This window comes from Cygnus atratus, chromosome 4 (assembly GCF_013377495.2).
Source record: "Cygnus atratus isolate AKBS03 ecotype Queensland, Australia chromosome 4, CAtr_DNAZoo_HiC_assembly, whole genome shotgun sequence".
Taxonomy (NCBI): domain Eukaryota; kingdom Metazoa; phylum Chordata; class Aves; order Anseriformes; family Anatidae; genus Cygnus; species Cygnus atratus.
In genome coordinates, this window is record NC_066365.1 from 64,992,477 (window position 1) to 65,020,010 (window position 27,534).

Consider the following 27,534-nt stretch of genomic DNA (forward strand, 5'->3'; position numbering starts at 1 on the left):
CTTACCCTATTCTCCTCCCCTTACATGCTCCAGGCTGCTCATGCTCAATTTCACAAAAAAAACAGTATTTAGCAATTACTTAAAACACATATTGCAATAAACACTGAAGGTACATTCAGAAACAAAACTTTCCTTTTCTTAGTTCTATTTTTTTCTTTGCACTCTAGAACAAAACAGTTACAAGAGAAAAATAGTTATATCTTTTTTTTTTTCTATTTATATATCTACATAAATATCATTTCAATAACATCCTTAACATGAGTTAAAGTTTTCAATGCAATTAAGCAGTAACTTTGTGCAAGTGCTTTAAAGGGGTATATTGTCTTTAAAAAGGACTGAGAATTTGCCCTCTAAAATATTGGTTGTTTCAAGTCATTATATCATTTAGGCCTCAAGACACTTGAATTTAGGCCACAATGGCTAAAACTGCAATTATTTTGTGTATTAAAAACAAACTTGTGTGCAGTACAAAACTCCTTAAGCAGCTCCTACATTATCCAAAAAAAAACTTAATAGGACCTTACTAGAGAAAACAGGAGAATTACATGAAATGTTATCATTCTAAAGGATAACAATTAAATAGAGTTCTAATTTCAGTATTTGAAACTACTGTTGTTCACAGCAATCAAAAAGCACAGAAAATGAAGATTTGCTCACCTTTGGAGGCTTCAAACTTTTCCTCCTCTGTTTTTTAGACCGTAATAACCGTTCCCTTTCCTAGAAGGAAAGATAACATTTTAGTAAAGATTTCTTTTGGAATCTATATTTAGTTATGTCGAACACAAAGAAATATTACAATTTTCTTAAAGCCTGAGATAAAGCTAACACAAAGACAATGTCTTTATCTTTTGAATAACACCATGTTGGTGTAACACCACCTCATACTGCAGTTTTATCTCTTTAAGCAAACAAACATTCAGCCACATGCTTTACACGCTTGATTGGAAGTTGACAAGAAGAGGCTTCATTAAATATTGGGCACAGATTTCTGACGGTTCTTTTGACTCTTTTACCAAGAAGCTCACTATGGAAACAGAATTAACGTTCTCAGTCCAGCGTTCCGCCATCCTGAAGAAGCGGTTTGGTAGCCAAAAATGAATCCAGCTTTAGTAATCATATCAGGCATCCTCTGACATACAGTTTGATAGTGCACATGTGACTTACCCTTGTATGGCAAAAGTCTAAAATCCAAAGGTGTTCTCTTATTAAGGGAAATTAGCCCTACATTTAACTTAGTACATCAAAACAAAGACTGCTTCAGATCAAGCATATTCAGAATAGCCCATGTCTTTTTTCTAATGTGGCCTTGGAATAAGATCACAATTAACTAAGTCATAATACAGCTATAATTGGAAAAACACTGGGTTGAGAAACATTGAAGTGCAAGAATATTGTCTTGAATTCCAAAGAAGAGGAGAAAGACAAGGTAAGAAATGCAAAGGAGGGCATAAATTAAAAAGAAAAAAAAAGTGGGTGATTTATCTCCTTGCCTTTCTCCCAATTCTTTCATTAGCTCTGCATCTTTGTTTGCAACACCTCTATTTTTAAAGGAGTGATAGCAGTAGCAAGTGCATCTCTAGCAGTTATTGCTCACTGTATGGTATTTTTCTATTCAGAGTTACTTGTTATACATTCAGTTCAGAAACTGGACAAATAAGAAGCACCCAGTAGAAATCACAATAAAATAATTCATCTTTATCAGCACGTTGTCCCAAGAAAGAAGTTTTGGAAAGTAAGAAATAATTCAGAAAAGCACAACACTTACTATTGCACCTTTAATACATCTGGCTTTTGAAATAAGGAAAAGTAACAACTGCCGAGGTAGACTGAAACAGATATTCCATGGTGTAGGAAAACATAATTTATAAAGCTAAACCTGAAACCACACAGCTGAATTTTAGACACTGCAGGAGAAGAATGTTCCCTCCTCAGGGACCTGGTTAAAGCACAGTCCCTGATTTAACCTAGGTCTCCTGCATTAAAAGCAGGTGTTCAAATAATTGGAGAAACTAGCTAGTCTTCTCACCGTCTTTCCTTTTCTTTCCTCTCACTCCACTGAAGAATGAACAAACACTTCCTAAACCCCTCACTCCTTACTGTTACTAATTTTGTTTGCAAGAAGACTGCTCAATTTACTTTCTGTCTCAATCACACGTCAAACTACCAGAACAATAATAATGCCAATTAAAAAAATAATAAAAAAAAAAAATTGTTAAATCACTAGCACGTTTTGCAAGCATCTGAGTTTATCTTGACAGCTTTCCTGTTAAGACCTGACCAGGAAATCCTGTCATCAGAGAACTCAAGTTGATAGGGATTCAAGAGCATCAAAGATACTCTTCAAAGGACAAGGTAAATCGATTCAGACAACACTATTGCCTAAGACTATCATTCTTTTGTCTGTGTATCACATTGGTCTCAGCTGGAGTTAAGCTGATGACTTTTATATTAATCAGGTATGTGACATGTGGGTCATTTTTAATATTTATGATACATTTGTATTCTCCTGAGGTGTGATTTGAACCAGAAATAATAGCTAAAAAGCACAATGGAAGTGCAGAGTTCCACTGCATTCATATTGCAGGTGAAGCATCAATTAGTTTGTACCGCCAATCAAAGCAGTAACATAGTTAATGATTTAACGTATTTTTGCCCCTGAAAATGTATCTGTAAATAGGAGATAAAGCAACAATGAAACCATATTTTAAAATGCTTATTAATTTTATTTTCATACGTAAAACTATTTAATACTAGTTGACCAAAGTTAGGATAGGATACATTTCCTCAAATTACTGGCTGAGATGGAGTGAGTAGAGTTCTTTCATACCTACTTCATGAAGAAATATAAATTGAGTTATATCTGCATATATTGGGAATTTAATGTAGTGACACAGACCTTGCCTGTAAAGTTGTATTTGGAAAGTAAAGCAGCAACCCTTTGTGAATCAGACCTTCCATTAGAGTCTGGCAAAGATCCTACTGCTTGCAACACTGTGACACTGGAGAATGCACACAGACATTGGCATTAATTACAGAGAGAAATCCTGGGTCAAAATCTGAAGGGAACTGTCAAGAATAGAGACAATATTCCAGACCGAGCGATAACATATCTTCTTTTGTTATATTTTGTATCTTCTATTTTTATTTTCAGTGTTCTAATCGATTGCTTAATCTTTTATTTAGACAGAGCGATCTTAAATTTGTTTCATCATCATGTAGCTTTCAGTAGTGCCAATCTGAGATCCTCTAGAACAGTCTGCCTGAGTTCCAGGTGCTGGTCCAAAAGGGCATGGATCTCTCAGAGATGATAAATAATTTCTTCCAGCACCAGAATGGTGTATCCTAATGTCCAAAATACATCTAGAACAACTAAAGTGAGTCCCAAACAGTGCAAAAATCTCTGAGCATCATCTTAAGCAGTCTTCACAGAGGGTAACAGCTGTGCCAAATACCAAAATACACTGCTACCTTTAGTTAAATTAGTCATGCAAATTTCTCTCTATTTGCTATAAATACAGCTAGTGTGGGCAGCTCAGTTAGGTGAAATGAATGCCATTCTGCATGTTCCTTTTTTTCAAGAGAACTTCTAGATCAAGAGAGAGGTTGGGTTTACAGTAGGGTCTACATCCAACATGTTTCAGTCATTAAGTTTTGGAAAGCTTCCTTTCCTCCAGGTTCCTCGGCTGTTGACAGCCAGTTTTGTAAGATGAATGGATTGATACACCTCTTTCCACAAGCAGCCCATAAATGGTAAGTGCTTTAAGATCCAGAGATTTATACACATTCCAAAGGAATTCATTCACCACTTGGGAAATAAAAAGAACCCTTCAATGCTGAAGAACTACTTATATGCCACTACTACAACTGGAGTTAAAATATTGCTCTCAAATCTTCAGTTTGCCTATAGATGTGTATGCATGCATATATGTGTACCAGACGTGAGAAGTATTACCACTGTGAGATCATCAATAACATGCTGCTTTTCTTTGACTTGCAGTCTAAGAAATTCAATTTCTTGTTCCTCCCGTGTGCTACTAAGATCATTTAAAGATGTGTGCCTCTTCAGTGCTGGTTGTGCAGATAACTTCTCTTTCTACAAAATTAAAATAAAATCTGTTATTAAACACAAGAATGTTTTAAAGGGTCTTCCCATAACAGTAGGAATATCCTCACAGGTGATGAAGCAATCAAGAATTCCGCATACTCATCACTGCATCCTCCACCACAACATAAGGCCTCTTTCACCAACAAAATATTATACATTTTGTGTGCCTTAGTGTCAGTACTTCACATAAGGTAGTTTAGGGCAGCATCAAAGACCAGTCAGGGACAAAATTAGAGGCAAGCAAACTCAAGATTCTACAATGGTAGAGCCATTGGCACATGCATTTAAATTCAGTTTTGACTTTTAATCAAAAAAGCAGCATTACTAAAGCTGATTTTGTCATAAATTTTTACAGCCTCCAAACACATTTTTAACTATTTGTGATCCTTTTCTTTAATCAGTGTGAATTGATACAACACAGACACAAAAGATATGTCACTCTGAATTTAGAATAGGAATATTCAAGTGCATTGGCTGAATTTGACAGCCGTACCATCCTACTGTTGAGACTCTGAAACGTCTGTACCAGAGCAAAAGCCTCACAAGCACTTCCACCTTGAAGCAACTGTGTTCTCATAACGTGACATTAGATATGATTACTTACCAATTCTATATTTTCCCTGGAAAGATTTTTTATTTTTTCTTCCATTCTCTGGATGCACTGCATCATATCATCATTTTTTTTGCTCATCCTCTTATTTTTTTCAACCAAAGGCTTCAGCTGACTTTCTGTCTCTCGAGAACGTTTCAGCTGTAAATGGCAAGGAACAAAGTAAGCTGTGCTTTAGTTTGTAATTGCAGGAAAGAAGAAATTTGTGGGTTTTCTCTTTCCTTTTTTCCTTCATTCAGAAAGTTTAGTTCTTTTGTTAAGTGGCATCTGATAGGCTATTGCTAAACTAAGAACTAAAGGAGTCCAAACAAATAAGAAATAGGTCTGGTCCCTATATTGCTCCTGGAAAATGCTTATGATTATCTATAAAATTGATTTCTTGATAAGCTAATCTTGTTGCATATAAACTTATTGTGAGCAATTATGTCTAGGGTAGCAATCTTTTACCAACTCAACTATCCCTTAGTAAACTATTCCTCCTTTACCTTAAAAAAACCCATATACTTAATGTGTAATTAGAGTAATGAGAGTCAGCCAGAGGGCACAGATTCAATCTCAGCATTCTGCTGACATTTCCAAGCTGCTCAATTTTGCTCCTGTGGTCTTGTGATGTTAGACAATTATGTGAAGCAAATTACTGCCCTTTCTTGTATTTGTGTGCATTCAGTATTCAGTATTCTGCTATTTTATTAATCCTTGAGTCCTTTTCTATATTTTTTTCCCAATAAAAAGATTTTTCAATTTTCTGAGTTTTAACCAGAAATGAGAAAAAGATAATCTCTCCTGAGCTAATTTCTATGAATATTTGGTTTTCTGTTTCATTCTCATAAGAAAATGATTTTTACAGTACTTAATCACAAGAGCTTACTGATATTACTGGGTTTATGTAGTATTGTCTATGTAGTATTATGTATTATATATTATATGTATAGTAGTATTATTATGTAGTATTGTCTATATGACAAAACCTCTTCCACATGATTTCCAAAATGCATTTCTGAAACCTCAGCATTTGACTGAGTCATACATGCCTTCCATTTAGAGGGACACTGCAGTAAAGTTGTTGCAGTACTTTAGCATTCTTCGGGGATGTTTTGAATGACTTATGTCCACAGAAAGGATTAGGAGGCTGAATAATCTTGTCTTTATATAATGCAACCTTGAAAGAAAGCATGATGTTCTTGTGAGTACAGAGTAGAGGAAAGTAACTGTACTGGTAAAAGTGGAAGAAAAAGAAAAAGAAAAACCACACCACTCAGCATCTAGGCAAAGTAGTGAAAACAGCTAATAGTACCCAGGTTAAAAAGCATGCTCTCCTTACCCCCAATAAAATAAAATAATTAACGAGGAATCAATTTTGTCATATGAAAAGGCAGTTTAGACTATATAGCTACTTAAAATGGAATAGATTTTTTGTTCCTTTTTTTTTTTTTTTTAAATACATGATTATGTTCTCAATTGATCCAATTTTACTCTAGTATGGTTCAATTAACTTTACTAGTCTAGATTCAGCCAAGATTTTGGACAAGAAAATTTCGAAAATTAGTTTTGATAATCATCAATATATTGCAACTAAATTTAGTCCTTTCATCATAAAGCAAAGCCCTCAAATCTCAACAGGAAAAACTAAGCACGTCAAAGCAACTATGAAGACGTCAGTGCTCCACTCAATTTATTGCATTGAAATTCTACCCTCACCATAAATAATAGCATTGCTTTACAGTCAGATACACAGGTTGCATGAGGGCAAAATTCCACCTGATTAGAATGAGAAATCCTTTCTACTGCCATTGGGAATACAGCATTATAACAGGACATGTATAAAAATTCTTATTGTTAAAACTCACTTTCCATTGCAGTCAATGGGAGTTTTTACCATTAATCTCATTACAAGCAATTAAGAAGCAATGCAGGCTAGTAAAATTCATTCTTAAATTATTGTCATATCCATTCTTTCATGAGTTACTATCATTCTCCTAGGACAATTTCACCTACTTAAGAGATTACCCTTCAGAAAGGGGATGGCAGATTAGCCATCTCCAGTACATGAGAGCTTTTTAACTCCTAGCTAGCATAAGCATGTCACAAAACTAATATCAATTTTGTCTATTTCAAAGATTAATATAGTAATTTGAGTGCGTGGATTATGCATGTTTTATACAACATTATTACACAATGCCACAGGCAAGTTACCAGTCTATTTGGTTACGACGGTCCCAAAATAAATTTATAAAGCTTTATTACTCTGGAACAAAAGGGATTCCACCCATGTCTATGGTGACAAAGTGAATATCCATAGAAATCTCTCTTACCTTTAGATATAATTGATTGTGGCCAAGCAGGACTAATTTGTAAATTATTTATAACAGTGACTTTCCAGCATTAATTCATTTACCATAAAGATGCCCTCCCAGTCACCATCTGTGTTGTTACTAATTAATTTACCAGTTCATTTCTTTCATCCGCTAAGAGAGTATTTCTGTCTTCCAGCTTCCTTATTACAGCATTCAGTTCAGCGATTTTCAGCTGAAATCTCCGCACATCTCGTTCATCCAAATGCTGCTCCTTTATATCAAAAACATACAGACATATAAAATTATCTTATAAAATATACTTTACTACCCATAAATTTAATATCATGGTTTAACAAGTAGACTGTGTAAATCTAAAATCAACTCTTACATCAATATCTGGAAAACTTATTTTAATTAAAAGAAAAACTAAACAATAACATACTGTGGAAGTGCTACGTGATATCTTACATTAAAAGGATCTACTTGCCAAATGTATGTAAAGATTTAAGAGTTTAAAAAAAAACCCAAAGGTTGATATAAATAATATTTTATATATTACTGGTAACTTCTCGCAAGATTTCTTACTATCAGTAGAACAAATCTAATGCATAGCACATGGATTAAAATCACATGGCAGTTTTGAAAACTATAGTTTCTATTTTATAATTCTAAAATTATGAAATAACTAACTCTATGAAAATAATGGGATTATAGATAAAGAAAGTTCCTTTTCAGTCACAGAAAACTAGTTAGTTCATAGATGAAGCTCACTCTTAGCTCACAAGCTAAAAGCTCTGTATCCACCTATTTTTCAACATTTTTTGAAATTGAAGAGGTCTCAGGAGTTTCTAACCATCAGCAAAACACCACAATGTAGTGTGGTGCAAGGCCATTTATCGCGAATTAGTTCTTCTAGTATTTTAAAAGTAGCCACAAAAACAATGTGAATACGCAGGCAGTAATTGTCCCATGCTGAACATTTGAAGGGAATACAATTTTCTTACCGGGCTTCCCATCAGCTCAGTGATATCCCCCACTCCTGCAGGAAGCTCTCTCTTAGGGCTACTGTGGTATCGTTCTGCCTCCTTCACTTGGACAAGCTGTTCATCCAAAGCTTCTTTCTGAAGGAGGAGTTTCTGTGTATGGCCTGCCTGGATGCCAAGGTCTTTCTCCAGAGCCAGAATCACTCTGTCTTTGCCTTTTATTTCATCCATCTGGAAAGAAAAAAAGCAAGAAGGAAATTTCTATAACATCCCCAAGTGTTTACCGCATGCATATCCACAAACTTGCAAAAACAAAGTTCTGTTTCTCAGATTTATACCAGCAGCCAAACTGGGGTTGCTAAAACGAAGATATCTCTTCTCTGAAGTCTTTTTCCCTTCCCTTAAGAGTTTCAGCCTTCACTTGATCATGAGTTTGCTGGGTGCAGTCTCAATTCAAGTAACAAACAAAAATAGATGCAAACACACTGAAACAGAATATATAGCCACTGAAATTGTCTCCACTTTATCTGACTATACACACTTCTATAAGCTGAAGAGAAATCTCCCTTCACTATGTTCCAGAGAAGAAACAAAAGGCTAGTATGAGGTAAGACAAGAAGACCCTTTAAAACTCACCTAAGCTACTTTTTGAAGTTTGAGCAATAAACATTTGCTGACTCCCCTCTTTATTAGTGAAAAATCACGCAGGGTGAATCTCTTCACAGTCATTTTAAAATTAGTAGCATATACACACACACACGTTTCAACATCAATTCCTAAGCATACCTAAGCATTTTGTGTGCCTTTGCTATAAGATTCAAAGGAGGCCTAGTCTTCGTATAGAAGGAAAAAAGCAAATGCATGCCGACCATTAGAATAAATGGTAGGGAGAACTAGTTTTTAAACACCATCTATGGTTACTGAACTGTGTTGTTCATACATCTCGATACCAAATAAAGCATGCTGCTAGCAGGGATCTATTGCAGCTCTCATAGGATTTGTCCCTCCCAGCATCAGTGTTAAATTCACTTTGGTACTATTCCAAATGCTAGAAGTGGGAATCTGCAGCAGTTACTATAGAAACACAACTCTTAACAAGAATATTAACCATTAATGATATATTTATTAGAACCATGCTCTATCTCCTTCAGTTTACTAAATCATTTTCTTGGCCAACAAACTCATGGAATTTTGGAAGTCAGAGTATTATATTTGTATGCAAAAAGAAAAAGAAAAAGAAAACCATGAACTTGTTAAATCATTCATGTATTGTTTATTACAGCTACATGCATTATTTATTATAGCCCTACACCCACAGAAGTCCTTCAGTCAAGTTCTAACCCACCCTCCCACGCCCCAGCCAAAAAAAAAAAAAAAAAGAGAGAGACAGAAATGCTAGAAAAAAATAAAACTTTGTCAAGTCTGAGAGTCTGAGTGATGCACAGGATTAACACAACCAGATTACATCATCAGATACAACTTGCTTCTTCAGGATTCCAGTCTTATTCCTTGCTACAAAACAAGTGAAATTAGTTTTCTGGATCTGAGTGGCAGGAGGTGGCATGAGATGAACTCATGACATGATCACAGAAAAAAGGTCAGATTTGAAGTGAATAAACCAGGCTAGACTGCTCTTAAATCCCAGTTATTGGTTCTGATGTAGATTTCCTTCCTGATTTGGGAAGGTCATTGGGTCTCGATTCCTCATCCAGTAAATGGGGGTAATAATTCCCAGTAAGTTAATTCAGATCTGTGAGAGTTTCAAATATGTCAAAAAGGACTACCAGAAAAGCATGCAGTTTTTATTACTGGAAGAATCTGCAACATGCAGGGTTTCAGAGAGACTGTGCAGAGAACAGCAATGACAAAAATTAAGCAGCTGCCTCATTCACTGAATGCTATCTGTCATGCACACTGATCTGTTCGGGATCTCTTCAGAGGAAGAAATGTCATGTAACTAAATACTGTGGACAAAGTTTGGCTCTCAATAACACAGGTGTTCATACTGAAATAAGTGGAACTGCATCTATGTAACTGAGATAGAAATTTGGCCATGTGAGGCACACACTTAACAAGGAAGAGCTAATGTTATGTAGGCAGCCTTGATTTTAATTACCCAATTAGTCACACATTTTGTACTCTTCATACTCTCACAACTTAAATGTTAAATGGAACAATATAGATGTTTAAGTTGGAAATAAAAAGAAAGCAACAATTTTGGTATAGACTGATAGATGCTGAACCACAGCAGAACAAACCTTCTGAAACATGTCATCAGTGAAATGGTGCCCAGGTCACCCTTCACAGACACTTCCATGGATGAAGGCACACAAGCTCACACACATTACAAAGAAAGGCCATGAAAGAGCATGGTCTAGAGTGGGGTTAGGGGAAGGCAGGGAAGAAGGCAGAATTACCCTCTACTCTTCATACTGCTTTTTCTTCTACCATAAATTCTATGTGGTGAAAATTTTTGGAAAAAAAAGTTTCAGTCAAAAAGAAAAATCATTGAGACATTGATAATAATTGAAAATAGTAACACAATAGCCATTACTATACACTATTTTTTTTTTTAATTTGGACTTATACCTTGAGTTACACAGTAGAGAATCCTTACACGAGTCAACATGCATATATACACACACATACGGAATACTGCAAGAGTACTAATTTCATTACAAGCACAAACCAGCAGGATTTACTAAGCAATTTTACTCATGTAACTTAAAACAAACCGACAGAGATGAATAGAGGAGCAGTAATAACACCTCTGCCTTGAATTCTGTTTTAGATGCCTGGTTCACAACACAACTCTCCTTTCCTGAAGGGGACAGTTACACACATGATTTCAATGTAAATATATCAGCCCAGTCACTACCTCACTTTCCTTAAATTTACCCCAATGCCTGACCCAAAGATTTACCATCTTTCTTCTCACTTGCATACTACAGAGCAAATTTGTTCATCTTCCCCATCTGCTTTCTTAGCAGAGACTACATATTAGGAAAAAAGAAGAAAAAAGAAAAAGGGGGGGAGGCAGGGCGAGATGAATTTTTGGGGATGCAACATCCCTCAGCTCCAAGTGGGTGAGGTGCCAGGTCAAGGGGCAGGCAGGCAAAGCAAGAGAAGATACAAGACTAAACCCAAGTGATATCTCTCCTTTTCCTAGACTGAACATACACTGATAGTCAGAGACAAAACAACAACTCTTCAATGAGGCTTAAGCATTGTGTAGCCTTATTTTAACAGTTGTAAAAGCATTCACATAGTCACCAAGCCAGTTCAACACCACTGCAGAACTATTCTTTTCCTGAAGAAGCCTTGCCAGGTTTGTTATACAAAACAAACAAACAAACAAAAAAGGTAGCAGGATAAAGCAAAACAGCCTTATATTATCAGACTATGTATTACGGTTTTTATTTTAGCAGCAAGCGGAGTATTTTCCATTAGGAAAATGAAATACAAAGTGAATTAACCTGGTTTCCCTGTAGGTTGCTCTTTTGACCAAACACATGTTGTGAAAGTAACATTGTCATAGCCAAGATTGTCTGGGAATCCACATGGTCTAAAGAAAAGCAATATTTTTTATTACACCATGCTATGTGGCAAGGAAAAAAAAAAGCCTTCAGGTAGAGAAGCCCTTCAGCAGATTAAGAAGCCTTTTGCTTAAAAGCTTTTTCCACCTTTCCACAAGTTTGCTTTTCCCATAAATGTAGTATGTATACATATGTTTGTATATATATACATATATAAAAAAAAATATGTACACAAATACACTCAGGTGTGCTAAGGTCATCACTGAGCTGAAGCTGATAAACCTGGATGGATCAGGTCTCACCTGATGATTCATGACATGATTCTGAGCAAGCACAAGCCTTTCCACTGCATTCCTCAGCCCCCCCTGGTCCTGGGAACATGGTACAGGACTTGCCACAGCAGCTGCCTACAGGACATTTCTGTATCTGTGGCACAATATAGCTGAGACAAGCAACTGAAAGCTTGTCCCACTGCTTTTGTGTATTCCTCCCTGTACTACTATTCATTTGAGACCTCTTGGTAAGATACAAAGGGTAGAGACTATCTTTTATTCCAACATATTTAGCATGGTGAAATCCCAATCCATGCATTGGCTCACACGCAAGGTATTACATTGAATCAAATCCCAGAAACTCCTTCCAACTGCTTGTTTTGGCTGTTAATTTGTTCTGTTTTAAAAAATTGAACTTTTTTTTATTCTTTTTGTTTTTCTGCAGCTATACAGTACAACAGGGTCACACATATTCTTTTGCATTCTGCTCTGCATGGATTTTAGAACATTTTAGAAAAGTCACATTTTTCTTTATGCAGTTAAGCATGGCAAAATTCAGTATAAAAAGCGATTCTGTGATCAGAAGGCAAGATGATCAGAGCAGCAAGAGGTTAGAACTCGTTTTCAATTACATGCTTTGAGAAGGGAAGTAGTACAAATAACTTCAGAAATCGCATTGAAAAGAAAATAAGGTCATCAACCAGCAGCTGCAGAAGGATATTACTACAAAATCACCTTGGAAGTAACTCTGGTGTTGTTGGTTAAAATTACCACTTTCTGAAGTATCATTTCTTAATTAATGGGTTTTGTACTGTCATATGTTAGGTGCTGAACACAGCAATTACCTGCATTATATCCGTGAAGAGCTAATGTTTATAGCCTGTGCCAAAATTGCACGGTTTCCTAAGAACAGGTATCTAAGCCTCCTAAAAGCTATGAGAAATGAGCAGAAATAAGTGTTGTAATAATATTTATCAGACATGAAAGAAAACCAAGCAGCCACTGGAAAAAGTATCTCTGTGCCAATTATCCTACACTTCAATAGCTGCAATGAAAGAAAGTCAGAGACCTTTGGGGGAACTTTAGCCTCTCACCAAGTTGAAAGAGAAATTCCCAGGGAATTAAAAGCGAGATCTATCAAGGCAGTCACATACTCAGTTTTCAAAGTGGAAAAAGCCAGCTGCTGCATGGCCAAATGTAAGACCCATCCATATCAAAGTTATCTCCTAGCCAACTGCAGAACAGAATTCTACAGTGCTTTTCTCCAGAAGAACTTGAATTGATCTTTATACTAAATGCTTGACATTGAAAATAGGATTATCTTGACAGGAGGACTGCTAGTTACGTGGAAAAATAGAAAGGAGAGGCTACTCAAATAAATAGTTAGAACTAAATAGAATTAACAACTTTTACATTAATAAAAGGCCAGTAAGATCTAACAGCAATATTCTACACTGAAAGCGCACCTGGAGAGAGGAACCAAAACATTTCTAGGCTGTGCGTAGTCTCCTCTACAGCAGACATGGTCTCCTATTTATTTAAATGCTTGCTGCTTATCTAGGAACCTCAGGGAAAGAGGGAGAAAAGATGCCAGGCATCCAGTGGAGAAGTAAGGGTTATATGCGCAAGTAGTTGGGACTTACTCTTAAATTTCATTCTTGTAATTTTCCTAAACCAATAGTCAATATTTTCCACCATTTTTTTTTTTAAGTAAGTAAGTAAATCTAAGGAATATATTAAAAGTTCTGATAAATTATACAAGATACACTATAAAGGCAGACAATTCCAGAACTTTCTGATAGGTTTCCGGTATATTTCTCAAAAGCACCTTGCAGTACTGTAGGTGACTGCAGCCTCTTAACTGTTCATTGAAAGAACTGAAACAAAAGCAGGCAAATGGTGGAAAAGTTAGAAAAACTCAGTAATCCAAACTTCATGAGCTTTTTTCCACGTGCCACACCATACATCATTTCTGTGGGTTTTTAATACTGTCTAAAGAGTTGCATACTTTTTAAACAGACATAAAAGTCTGATTTGTGACCTACCTACAATAATAGAGTCCAAAGAAAATACTAAGAATAAACAGAAAATGCTGAGTCTGTATTATAAAGCACTTTCATTAGATCTGTGTGATTCAGGAAAAAAACAAGGCTCGGGTGGAATGCTGCCCTGTTAGTTCCTGAGAGGACAAGCATAAATCTTTAGAGGTCTGAAAGCAAAGTATTATTTGCAGTCCTAAAATGCTGAAGGTGGTAGAAGGGTCTTTGCAGGAGATTAGTTCAGCCTTGGAACGTAACTGAAACAGGCTTCTCAAACAGATGGCAAAATCCAGAGAAGCAGCATACAATTTGATATCAGCAGCTGCGTGCAAAATACATACACATTTAAGTGGGTGATAAGAAGCACGTCACAGCAATCTCTACCCAACCATGCATGACTGCACACACTTAAAAGATTCAAAGACACACTTGGAAGATTCAAAACTCAGCTTCCAGTTTCAAAAATTAACTATTTGGAAGAAACAATACTCTTGCTTACACCCACTGCACAAGTGAAGTGAAAAAAGCCATGCCCCATCACTCTTTTCAAGTCTCAGGGCAGCAGAGGAACAAAAAGTCCCCCTGCCAATAGCCAACTACCAGAATTTTGAGAGAGAAAAAGACTCTTTATCACTCATACTCCAGAGTGTAACCTAGAGATAGAAATACCAGTGCCTTAAAATGGCAAAATCCTAGTAACAGGAATGTGAGAGAAATGTTACAAGGAAATAGTTGCAGCCATTACAAAGGATGTAATTTTGTTTTTTGGTGGAGAGTTAAACTTTTGCTCCTACTGTTTTTCATGTTTTACTGAAAAGAATTGCTGAATCTTGCAAGACAGATTTTTATTTGGACATATAAATTTTACCCCTTAAAAATTGAAGAGAATAATGCATGTTAACTTCTTCATCAACTATCCAGATGAAGAAATGGAACACCACATTTTGGGAGCTGCTACAATAGAGAAGATGTCTGCCATTCAGAGGGACTTTGACGTGCTGGAGAAATCTCATGGAGTTCACCTAAAACAGAAACTCCTGACCCTTAAATAGTTTAAGCTCTGCAACAGAAAAATATGGAAGCCAGCTGAAGTTGGCAGTTCAGCAGAGGAAAAAGGAAAAGGATAAAAAAAAAAAAAAAAAAAGAAAAAGAAAACAAGAAAAGCCTTTGGTGCTGATACCACTGCAGCTATCTAAATGGGAACATTGGAGTGAACCAGGCAGATCTTTCTCAAAGATGCATGGCAAATGAAATAGCAAAATGAAAAGCATGGCAATCAGTGGTAACAGAAAGAGGAATTCCAACTAGGTCAAAGACGAAAGAAATTTCACTCCACAGGCAATTAAGTATTGGGGCTGCCATAGAGGATGTGGAATCTTCATCTTCAGAGATTTTCAGATTTGTCTGGATGAGGCCCTGAGTAACCTGATCCAACTTTTAAGGTAGCCCTGATTCGAACAGGACTTTGGGATAACCTTGAGACAACCCTCACAATCTATTTTTTCTATGATTTTATGATACTCCAGTTCACTTATGAAATTCTAATGCTAAGAAATACACTAATGCATTATACGCAGACACACACAGTAAGAGCTGTGCAAGGTTAGAAAACACCAACTTACTAACGACTAGAGTTGAAATCTGGCCTTTGGTTTTGTTCTGAACTGGAACAATTCTTGCTTTGAATTTAAATCCAAAAAACTACTTAATCTATTAGGTTGAATTATATTCTTTCAGGTATGGCATTTCGTATATTTGGGAAACACTAAACTGCAGAAGAGTTCCACGATGGAAGGAGTTTATAATTCATGCAACAATTGGCTGACGGGTCAGGCTCAAAGGGTTACAGTAAATGAGGTTACATTGGGCTGGTGGCCAGTACATTGATTTTGTGGATAAGAAAATTGTGTCTATTTTACATTAAAGTGACATAAGTCTTTCAATTCATTTAAATCTGAACTGCTTAGGAATATTCAGGAAGACCATGTGTGCGAAGATTTTAACTATTTATCTATTACTATTTAACTATTTATTATTAATAGAATGATATTTACCTGTAAAGTGGATGAAAGGTTTTGATGTTAAAGAAATTTCCAATAGAGGAAACCTGTTGCATGTCATTTACATGACAAGCTTACTGGAGGCTCAGGAAAAAATGAAAAAATGTACTTTTTAGCATTTATCAGGTATTTTATTAAATTAACTTATACCAGCCCAGACCTCAGAGGGAAACTAGCCATAATGCTTACAAGGTTGCTATTAAAACAGAAGTCTGTTGATATAGAGGTATTTAGGTATGTACACACTTGCCTCCATCTGAATATATGTTTTGGAACTGCTTATACTGATGTTCAGTGAATAAAAATGTGCTAGTATGATTCTGCATGTTCTTTTTCTTTGAAAAATCTGATCCAGAAAACAGGCTTTTTCTGCACTTTTCCTTCTTGCAGATTATTTTTCAGTTTGCTATTATTGATTTTATTCCTATTTGCTGTTTTTAACGTTATTTCTATATTTAAGAAATGCCTCAATCTGTGTCATAACAGTTTTTGTTCTACACTGAATACTACTCAGACTCACCTACTTGGAAAATATTGTCTGAAAATAAAAAAGAAATAATTGTTATTGCATTCTTCTTCTTCAAGTTGTCTCTTTACTTTTAAAGCCTCTCTGATTCACTTGTACCTCCATTTAGTTTACGAGTTATTTTTACTTCAAAGTTTTATGTATTTTCTTTTGGGAAGAAGGAAAAAAAAAAAAGAAAGAAATCCATGTCCATAAGCATTCCTTGAATCAATGAAAACATTTATATAACTGTTATATGAAGTCAGTTACAGGAACTGACAAATTCCAATACAATTTCATACTATATCAAGAAAAAGAGTAACATATTCTTTGTAAAGTAACTGTTTTAATTTCCCTTATTAGGAACTAGAATCTTCCCATTCATCCTGTTTGCATTGAGGCTTATTGGGTATTTTTCATGGCTCAGTTCAGAAGTGTGAAGACATATCTCAAAATCAATGAATTTTCTATTCTATGATATTTCTAAAATACTAACATTTGTACAATACAAGCACGGCTGTTAATGCACCCAATGTAATTACATCCATATATTCATAGATAATAGATTTTTCTTTTTTCCTTTCTCAATGCTTTTTTTTTTCATTATTTTTTTGACTGAAAGCCAAGAAAAAGCAAAACTTTACTCAAATTAGTCACGGGTATTAAAACCGTTGGTAATAGTACTGATTTTTTCCCCAGCTGCAATATTTATTTATTTATATTTTTATTTATTTATTTATTTATATTAATTTAATAATTATTTATACATGGAATAAATCTGCAAAGCCAATCTGTGATCTAAAAATATAAAAATAAATCTGCCAAGTCTAACAAGACAATCATACACTGAATCCTGATTTACTCCATCTGATTTTCAATTATGGTATGTCCAGCCCATTTCAGCCATTAATACCAAAGATGCAGATTTCTTAATACTGTCATAAAACAGCACAAACAAAAAGCATGTTAAATGAAGTTCAGTTACAATCTGTGCTAATACTGCCTGCCACATTCTTGCCATTTCATTTCACAAGGGTACGATCTAAAATAATAGAGTACCCCAAATCTGCTGCAGATACAGTTGATTTAAAATTGAAGGCAAGCATCCTTTGCGCTATTTAAAATTAGAGGGCAGGAGGGAGGGAAATATCCAGATAATCTGACTCAAATCCCACTTACTCTCCCAGTGGAAGATAGCAGCACCTAAAAACTCTGCAGTGTTTTTTTTGTTTGTTTATTTGTTTTGCTTTTTACCTTGCCCCAGATTAAAAGAGTGCCCTATACAGAAACAGCTGCCTAAATCATTATGAATTCCTGGAAGAAACACTTTTTTTTTTTTTTCCAATAAAAACTCACACAATTTAATGAAAAAATTGAAATTCATAATCTGAAAGGGGTTAAGCCACTACAAGGCAACACCAGACTTCTGATATTTTTTCTGATATTTTTCCCCACCTTAAGGTGGAGAGGGATATGAACACTTCTAGTGAAAGCCCATGAAAACAATGGCAGAATTCCACCAGAGCTGGGAGTAGATAACAGGAGTTATCTACACACGCTTCAAATATAGTCATCTTTTATAGACATAGTTGTACTGGATAATGGAGGAAGAAATGGATTAGCCCAGTAAGGCTCCAATTACTGTTCTGAATGATTTGACAGAATTGTTTTGTGCCAGATGAGAAACCCTGAATGCCTCCCTTCACCACTTTCATATCACAGCAGGCTGAAAGGTTCGACTGTTGAAAGAGAAGTGCAGTTCCTTTACAGTACCACTCAAAGACACACCGTAGGTGTGTTTACTGGGGTAATTCATGATGACAAAATCTGGGGTGCATATGTGCCTCACTTCACCATTTCTTGAGTTTCAGAAGACTAAATTTAATATAAACTATTTTCTAGAAAAACACAGGCGACAATGTAGTAAGCGTCTTGCCTCCTTAACACTTTTTAAAATTACCTGTGCTTTGTAGTCATGATTTTAAAACTCTAGCTGTATAATATGGAACAAAACATGAAAGAAATTATGCTGACAGCAATATCATGTTGTCAGTTTTTGAAGTGGTCATTATCAAGTGTGTTTATCAAGGAAATGATACCCCTGAGAGTTGATCAATATCCAATTTATTTAAAGCACAAATATTAACTGCATTAAAAGCTTTAATTGCCCCAGAAAGAAAATCACCACCCGTTCGTAGCTTGCCCTCACCATCTTTTTTCCTAAGGAACCAAAGAAATAAGAGGACGTATCTGTATAAGCACAAACTGATAAAATATTTTTTGCTTCAGAAAAAGGATGTTTTCTTCCATTTAAAATGCAGACTTTACATATGAGAAATATTTAATATATTTTTTATAATTTTACATTTTATTTGCATAACTATTGTACTGTTAGTTTAGCCAGATTAACTATCAGATCTTGAATACGCTTAGAAAGTATCATGGTACCAACAGAAATGTCCTTTGATGTTGAACTACTCTGCGTATACGGATGTGTACGACCCACGTTATAGATTCTTTACCTTTTACAAAGCTGCAGAACTTGAAATATTTGGGGCACTCGCTGTCAGGAAATTTTGTCTGTTCTTCCATTTTATACAAATAGCATAGTCTGGCCATCTGTGCTGAAGTTCTACAGCTTATGAAACATGACAAAAGCCTGCTGTCCTGCACCCTATTTTTTCTGCCCCTAAAAGGCATCATATAAACCCAGAAATTTTAAAAAGCCAAAAAGAGCAACAATAGTTAAAATTGAATGAGCAGGACAATGATTCAGAAGGAGAAAATATATTGTCTTGGTTCATCGCAATTGGTTCCCCACATAAAATTATAAAATTGCTCTGAAAATTTAGTTTTGCCATCTCACAAAGGTGTTGTTGAACTGACAAATGATGAATGCCTCTCTGTTTTCATCAAAGGGATTTTTGTAAAGAAATACAGCTCAGGCAAGTAGGAAAGGGAAAATCAATTTCTTTGATCTGCTGAAAAAAATCACTCTGGAAATTTTTGGTTTACTCACATTTGACTTGATGGGACATAAAACTTTGAATTGGGTTGGGACAGCCATGGAACCAAGGCTCATCTATGCTGTACAGAAGAAAAAGTAGTGGAAGTAGCAGCCTATTGTACCAACCAACACTGATAAAATATGTCACTGCAGAACAGGTTAGATATTTGTTTGTGGGCAGATAAAGCAATATATTAAAAACTGCCATAAACTGCTATAAGCATGTACAACTTAATGAACTTACCAGCCTGCGGATATCTCTCTCACATTCACGCTTTATTCTATTAATCTCATCCTGATGGGACTGATAAGCCATGCGCAGATCAGCAGCTTTCATTTTATCTGCCTGCATAATGTTGTTCAAAGCTTCTTCAAGCTGCTTTTTACCAGATTTCAGCTCCAAGATCTCCTGTTGCAACTTCATTCGTTCGCTGTCAAACGCCTTCCGAGCCTCCTCTTTTGCTTCACTTAGCAGTGCTGTCTTCACTTTGTCAGCTGCCCCATCCCGCAGGACATTGACTGTTGACTGCAAACGCTGAATTTCACCATCTTTGATTTTCACCATTCTCGCTACTTCCTGCTCATGCTGCCGGATCAGTAGCTCTCTGACGCTCTGAAGCTCCTTCATTTTCTCCTCATGGAGCTTAGCTTTCAGTTCAGAAACATAGGCAGTGTGTTTGTGCTGCTCCTGCTCCCTTTCTTGCTTAACCTCTTGGATTTTCTCTCTCAATTTACCCACCTGGAACATCAATACAAAATATTGATTAGCAAGTATCACCACACCTTTAAAAGTCATCAAGGGAGCTTTGTTTTAAACCTTCTTAAGAACTCATCCTGAATACTGAAAAGCAAAGACCGCATACCTGAAATTTCTCTCTTCAGTAAACAGCTAGAGAACTAGAGCTTGAAAAAGGCTATGTTTGTTCCTGTGTGTGCAAAGGAATCTGCTGTGCAGATGTGTTACTGGCAACAAGATCTCAAAGTATTAGGGGATAAAATAACACCAAGCAGCAACCCTGTCCTTATTTCCCCCATCAACCATCCCAGATTACTCTTATCCACAACCCCTCTATTGTGCCCAACATGATGACAGAAAAAGAAGCAGAGAGAGAAGTGTTCATATTTACTCTGCAAAGGAAATGCTAGAAAACCTTCTAGTATTCGAAGGACCATACTTCAAGGATCCTCACAGTGACTTAGATCTTTACATACACTCAATTATTTTATTCCCACAACATCCTTCTGTAGCTAAGAAGCCCTACCACTGTGTTACAGATGGGATCCCCAGCCAGGCATAGATTGATTTATCTAATTTACGCACACACACTGTCTTTGTGATTTGATTCCCAAATTCCTACACCTGAATCCACTACTTGACCTAAGATACTTCCTGCTAATAAGATGAGGAGGATAGGAGGATCTTACCTTGAAGCAACAGAAAGAAAAAACTGTATTAAAAAGGTGGATTATTATTAGTAGAAACATGGGGGAGGAAGTAAGTAGAGGGAAAATAAAATGAAATTGATTTTGTATTTCTTAATTTCTTAGCCACTTTAATGGGAAAGTCCTTACTGGATAAACCAAATGAATTGTTCTGAAAAAAAATCAAGTCTACTCAAGGGGTTTCAGATTGGACACCCCAAAACTGAGGTATTTAGAGTCCCAGACATCTCAGAAAATGTAGGCCAGTGACTCTAAGGGCTGGGGAGGAGGTCTTATAGCCCATTATAGTAATACCCACTGTGATGAAACCTCATTATAAGATGATGCTCAGCAGGCTACACATGAAGCAATGTTTTTTCCAGGTGGGATTAGACATTAATATAGAAGGGGAGGGGAAAAAAAAAAAAAAAAGAAAAAAAAAAGAGAAAGGCTTGCTTCTCTATTGTAATATACCAGAAAGGGTATAATGTATCCAATCACACATAATATCAGTAATAATATCAGCATCTTCCTACAACCCCTATAGGAGTGTCAGCCAAAATATGAGCTCTACACATGATCTGCTACTATTAAGGGAAGTCAGAGAGAAGCAGAGATTTCAAACATTTGTGTTTTAACCTTGAGTGGCAATACAAATATATAAACCACGTAGTGCTTCATGGTAAAATGAGGTTACTGAGCAGCTGGATGTTAGGCACTGCCGCAGTATTCCTAGACTGCTTGCATCTCTGCTATGCACAGCTGGGATCTGTAGTCACACAATGCATTTCATTTATGCTAAACTAAGGTAAAGTTGCAACTTGCCTCAGATTTTAGTGCAATATGGAGGGGAGACCTCTATTAATATTCAGAGTAACATTTACTATTAAGGCATAATTAATACAATTTATTTCTTCACAGGTCTACATTCTGCAGTCATAGAATCACAGAATACCCTGAGCTGGAAGGGACCCAAGATCATCAAGTCTGACTCCTGGCTACACATAGAGTCACCCCAAAATCAGACCCTATGTCTGACAGCATTGTCCAAACGCTTCTTGAACTCCAGCAGGATTGGTGCTATGGGGAGCCGTCCCAGTGCCCGACCACCCCCTGGGTGATGAACCTCTTCCTAACACCCAGCCTGACCCTCCCCTGTCCCAGCTCCATGCCGTTCCCTCAGCTCCTGTCGCTGTCCCCAGAGCAGAGCTCAGCGCCTGCCCCTCCGCTCCCCTCATGAGGGAGCTGCAGGCCGCCATGAGGCCTCACCTCAGTCTGCTCTGCTCTGGAGTGAACAAACCAAGGGACCTTAGGCACTCCTCATACGTCTTTCCCTCTAGACTCTTCCCCATCTTTGTAGCCCTCCTTTGGACACTCTCTAACAGTTTTAAGTCCTTCTTATGCTGTGGTGCCCCAAACTGCTCACAGTACTCATGGTGAGGCCGCACCAGTGCAGAGTAGAGTGGGACAATCCCTTCCCTCGACTCGCTAGCAATGTCGTGCCTGATGCACTCGAAGATATGGTTGGCCCTCCTGGCCTCTCTATCCTTGATGGAGTCAGCTGCTCCTCCCAGTTTAGTGTCATCCACAAACTTACTCAGTATACCTTAACATCCTACATCCAAATCATTTATGAAACCATTGAGGAGACTGGCTCTAAAATGGAGCCCTGTGGAACCCCCCTAGTGAACCCCACCAGCCTGATGTAACTTTATTTACTATAACCTTTTGAGTCCAAAGAAAAGTAAAGGGTTAAAATATAAGCAGTAATACCACTTCAGGCAGCATTTAGAAGGCTTCATTATTTTTGTTTATTGGAGCAGAATAGGGAGGGAAGGTATCTACATTTTCATGAAAGCAATCTCCTAGATCCACTGTGGACTAAACACCAGCTGGGACAGCACTATAATTATAGATGTGGAAAAAGTAACAGTTCTGAATCAGGCACCATCAGACCTGGATATTATTGCACAGGTACTGTTATGCTATTACTAGATGATTCAGATAATATTTCTTTATGAAAAAAAAAAAAAATCAACCCCAAATGGTAAATCTGGCTACTGGAAATTATCTTCTTTAGACACCCATATTTTATTTTATAACATCCAGTTCCAATCCTATGGTCAATAACACTGATTTTCAGTGCTTGCATTAGGGTACCCAATTCCATATAAGACAAAGCTAAGCCTATTTACTATCACACGTGGATGAATTTATAGACAAATTTGCAAATGAACCAACACTCACAGTGACTTAAATATATTAGTTATTTCCCTACTGATGTGTAAAGAAAATTGCAATGAAACTGAGAAATGAAACCCACAAACAATTACACAGGAAAGCAAATTGTATAATGGCAATTATAAACAAGGTTAGTACTTCTCCAGAACTACAGTAATTTAAAATTAGTCATACTGTACATTAAGTATGCAACTAAAAGGCAGTTTCCAATCTAACACATTATTGATTGTTACTTCCTAAAACCATTTTAATATATGAAAAATGCATTCCAAAATTTTGGAGGAGTACTGGTTTACACAAAAGGGTATGCTTGCTCAGTGGTTTTCATCTTTCTCTGAATGCATGCCAATATCTATATGGATTGCTGCTGTCTGTGACAATACATATTAAACCACTCAAAGTAACTGAATATCATCACGTATCATCCAGTCATTTCACTTACAAAGTTTTAGCATGGGCAATGTAAACAAAAAGAATAACAGTCCTTCTAAAACCACTGGATTTTACATGGCATCTTAAATGCATATCACTCTTCATGACCCAGTAAAACAGATGCATCCTAATTTTCAAGGTCTTTAAAAAGTCTTTTCTTGTTATTGCTTCTTATCAGAGAAGATAGACAGATCTGTCTGTTAGGTCTTCCCTGAAAGCCATGAACTCTCTGTCCTTCTCTCCTTCTGTCCCCCTCTCCCTCACAATATGCAGATCTCTACACTTCTTGCTTCCAGATCAACCAATGGAATGAAAATAGTAATATGGCATTTTCCCATATGCCTTACTCTCAGTTTCAAAATGAACTTAAACGCAATTTGTCTTTCTTTAATTTCCGGCATTCCTTATTTTTTTAAATGAGAAAGCTGTTCTGTTAACAGGAACAATATCAAGCATAACCAAGAAATGAAGCCAATAAGCAAACAAATTCATGCAGGCTTTCAGGGCACCACTGAGAGTGTCTGGCTCCATCTTTTCTCCCCCTATCAGCTATTTATGCAATTTTATAGTCCCTCTAAGACTTCTCCATCTCAACAGTCCCAACTTTCACAGCCTTTCCCTGTATGTCACGTGCTCCAAGCCATCCATCATTTTCATGATCCTTTACTGGATTTGCTCCAGCACGTCCATGGCCCTTGTACTGGGGATCCCAGCACTGGTCCCAGCTCTCAAGACATGGCCCCACCAGTTCTGAGTATAGGGGGAAGCATCACCACCCTTGACCTGCTGGCAACACTCTTCCTAAGGCAGACCAGGATGCAGGTGACCTTTGCTGCAAGGGCACATTGTTGGCTCCTGTTCCAATACATTTTTGCATCACTGCAAACACACACTGAGCAGATTCATACATACTAGTTTAACTCCACAGGGATTCTACCATCACCAGAAAGATTCCTCAAAACATTTTTACATTTAAAACAAGGGTCACATAATCTGATACAAACTGATATTTGAAAAAGCATTCAGCAGCATTTCGTTCTGTTTCTCTTAAATATTTACCTTGAATTTACCTTTTGGGTTAAAGTTAGAGATCAAATAACTGTAGGTAAAAGGACAAGAAATAAAAAAGCTGACAAATTATCCTACTGTGTGACTAAATATGGCTTCACTGAATTGCAGCAATATCTACAGCAACATCTTAAAAACTTTCTCTGTAACGGAATACGGTAATCCAAATGTGTCATTTTGGAAAGCGTGTAGGGAAGAAAACACTTTTAGTATGGATCTCATTTCCAGTGACATGATGAGACAAAACAAAACAAACCAACCAACCAAACAAAAAAAAAACACACAAAACCACAAAAGAACAATGCCAGTAAAATAAGAACTCTTTTTGGTACATCCGGGTACATATAAATCCAGTGGTAACCAATGCACCTCAAACCTGCTCCAGCCAAGATCATCTGAAGAATATTAACAATATTTAATAGAAATACTTTGTTCTGGGCCTGATCTTGAATAATCTGCAAACTGCTCTGAACCATCAGCTCTCCACAATACAGGTAACACAAGCTTTCATTGCTCCAAATTCAGAGCCAAGGCTATCTACTCTAAATTAAATTGGAAAAACATAGCATTAACAGGTTGTAACCAGACATGTCAAGTGAATTTGCCATATGCTTCTGAAATTCTACATTTGGTAAGTACATCATGCACAATTCTCTTTTTTCTCCTTCTTTTCTGCTTTTCGAGGTAGCAAAGAACATCTTCCTCTACATATATACCTTCCATTCTGCAGCAGGCTAGAGAAGGAAACTATTGTTGCCTTCATAGCAATCTTCCTACACCACCACGAGGGTCAAGGTGCCTAACCAAGCATCTGAACATCAATGAGTTGTTGTTACGCCACTTGAAAAGCTCTTCACAAAAAGCTTTTTTGCATCCCTATCAGCCACATTGAAACTGTAGATGTCACCATCCGCTGAATGAGCTTTGCCTGTCTGGTCTTTTCCAAGGGGGCTAGTTATAACCTACAAAAGGCTGCTATTGAAACTGGAGAGGGATCAGCTTTGCAGTCTCTGCATAATACCCACTCACATCAGGAATGCACTTGGAGGTGGGGTGGGAGAGTCTAGAAGATTCATTGAGGACACATATTTGGAACAACTTTAATATGTCTATTCCAGTACGGAGTCCAAGGATAAGGAGGAGAAGCGCTAAGCAACCCCAAAAGCTGTGCCTCTGTGAGGCACTCCACACAATACCACACAGGGAATCTTAGCAGAATCATCAGCTGCAATCACCATCCCCTCCAACACAAACTCACACTTTGGTCTTTGTATCAGAGCCTACTCAGACAACCTTGGGCACTGGGTGACTTACAACTGTTGGATCCCTGAAGCTCCTTCTTGGAAGTGACGTGGCATTCCAATCAATCTCAGGGTAAGAAAAAATGACTTGGCAACAAGCTAGTTTCAGAATGAGGAGATGATGAAAATACTCAGCATGGGAAGTTCATAACTACCCGAATTGGTTGTGTGTCACAGGATAAAGTATCTACCAACTGGATTGCAAGAATTCTGTGCTAAAATTAAATTTAAAACAATTTTGGGGAATAAAAACAAGCTAAAAATGTGTATTTTGGGGGATTTGATAATTTTTCTGTGGAATATTAAGCTTGCAATGTAGATCCCTGAAACTTAAGCAAGATAGTGAAAGACTACCAGAGAATTCACAGGCCTGATTCAATCTCTTTATCGGAGGTGACAGATTGTCACATCAGTCCACAGCCTAGGAACTCTTCTGGCTTCTTTCCTGATTGCACCGTTGCATCACGCCTTCACAAAGTAACAGCTTTTATCACTTCCAGTTATATAAGATAGATATCTAAGTTATCTGTCTGCCCAAATACCACTTTTTCTTTCCACCCACCTCTACTGCTTCTTTCTTACTCATTGTTCTTTCTCCATAGCAAAAAACTTGTTGTTTTCACTCTTTATTCTGTCCACCTTTGTAATCATCCAGTTCTAGCATATTTGTTTTCAGCAGTAACTCTTTAAAATAAATTAATATATATATATCCATCTTACATTTCTATTGTAATCTTTCTTGCCTCAAGATTTTCCACTTCCAATAATCTTTTAACCTAAACTCTCAAGATTATGTGACAATATCATAGAAAATGTGTTTCTACTCATGTCTGAGGATATTTTCCTGTTCTGTATTGGTGGAATCCTCTAGAAACTTCTGAAGGCTGCAGTGACTGTCCTCTTATTCCAGATCAAAATAGCTTACATATATAATTTGACAGATACATTAATTACATAGGCCCCAATAGAGTTTTAAATAGAATTTTCCTGTGGGTCACATTGTAACATCTGACTTTTTTAAGGATGCCTTGCACCGCATTTTCTGTCAACGTCTTCCAACATGACAGTATCATAATCATAATTATCATACTTTCTTGTTGATTCTTCCAATTTAAGTATAATCATTGTTTAATATCTGTCTATTGATGTCTTACTCTGCTCTAATATGTGTTTTACCGGGACTAGAAATTACATTATCATGTCTAGTGTATTCACTCCTGTACTAATTTTGAACTCTAATAGAAGTAACACCGTCACATTTATTCCTAATAACTTTCTGTTACTTACTATGTTTGACAGTTGCCCCAGATTTTCTCATTTTAGTGGTTTTGTTAAATATTATGAATTTGACTTTATACATCAAGAATACAGAGCTGAGTTCAAATGCCCTTTGACTTTAATTGGAAAAACCTTTACACATTGTTTTACCAATACATCATCCATTTCCCTGCCCCAAGACGATTGCCAATTATAACCCCCTACTACCTCCTTGTTGTTCACGAGGCTCTTTACAGTTCAGTAAGTTATCTGCTTATTTGTTTTTCCATACATGGAAGATGGTAGTAACATTCACTTATATACGTTCAGTTTGTCTGGATTCTCAAATTAACAGCTGTATGAATTCTTCCATACGTACTAACCATAACTCTTTCCTATGTT

General features: G+C 36.7%; 1 protein-coding gene across 1 annotated transcript in view; it reads right to left on the minus strand.

Moving 5' to 3' along the window:
* The window catches only part of JAKMIP1 (janus kinase and microtubule interacting protein 1), a 153,233-nt gene that overhangs the window by 50,222 nt on the left and 75,477 nt on the right, over positions 1–27,534 (minus strand). Inside the window, exons 4-9 of the mRNA XM_035547232.2 lie at positions 19,656–20,150; positions 8,014–8,223; positions 7,161–7,280; positions 4,710–4,856; positions 3,953–4,093; positions 658–717 (exon numbers count right to left, since the gene is read on the minus strand). Coding sequence (XP_035403125.1) covers positions 658–717; positions 3,953–4,093; positions 4,710–4,856; positions 7,161–7,280; positions 8,014–8,223; positions 19,656–20,150 — 1,173 coding nt within the window. The remainder of the gene's footprint in view (positions 1–657; positions 718–3,952; positions 4,094–4,709; positions 4,857–7,160; positions 7,281–8,013; positions 8,224–19,655; positions 20,151–27,534) is intronic.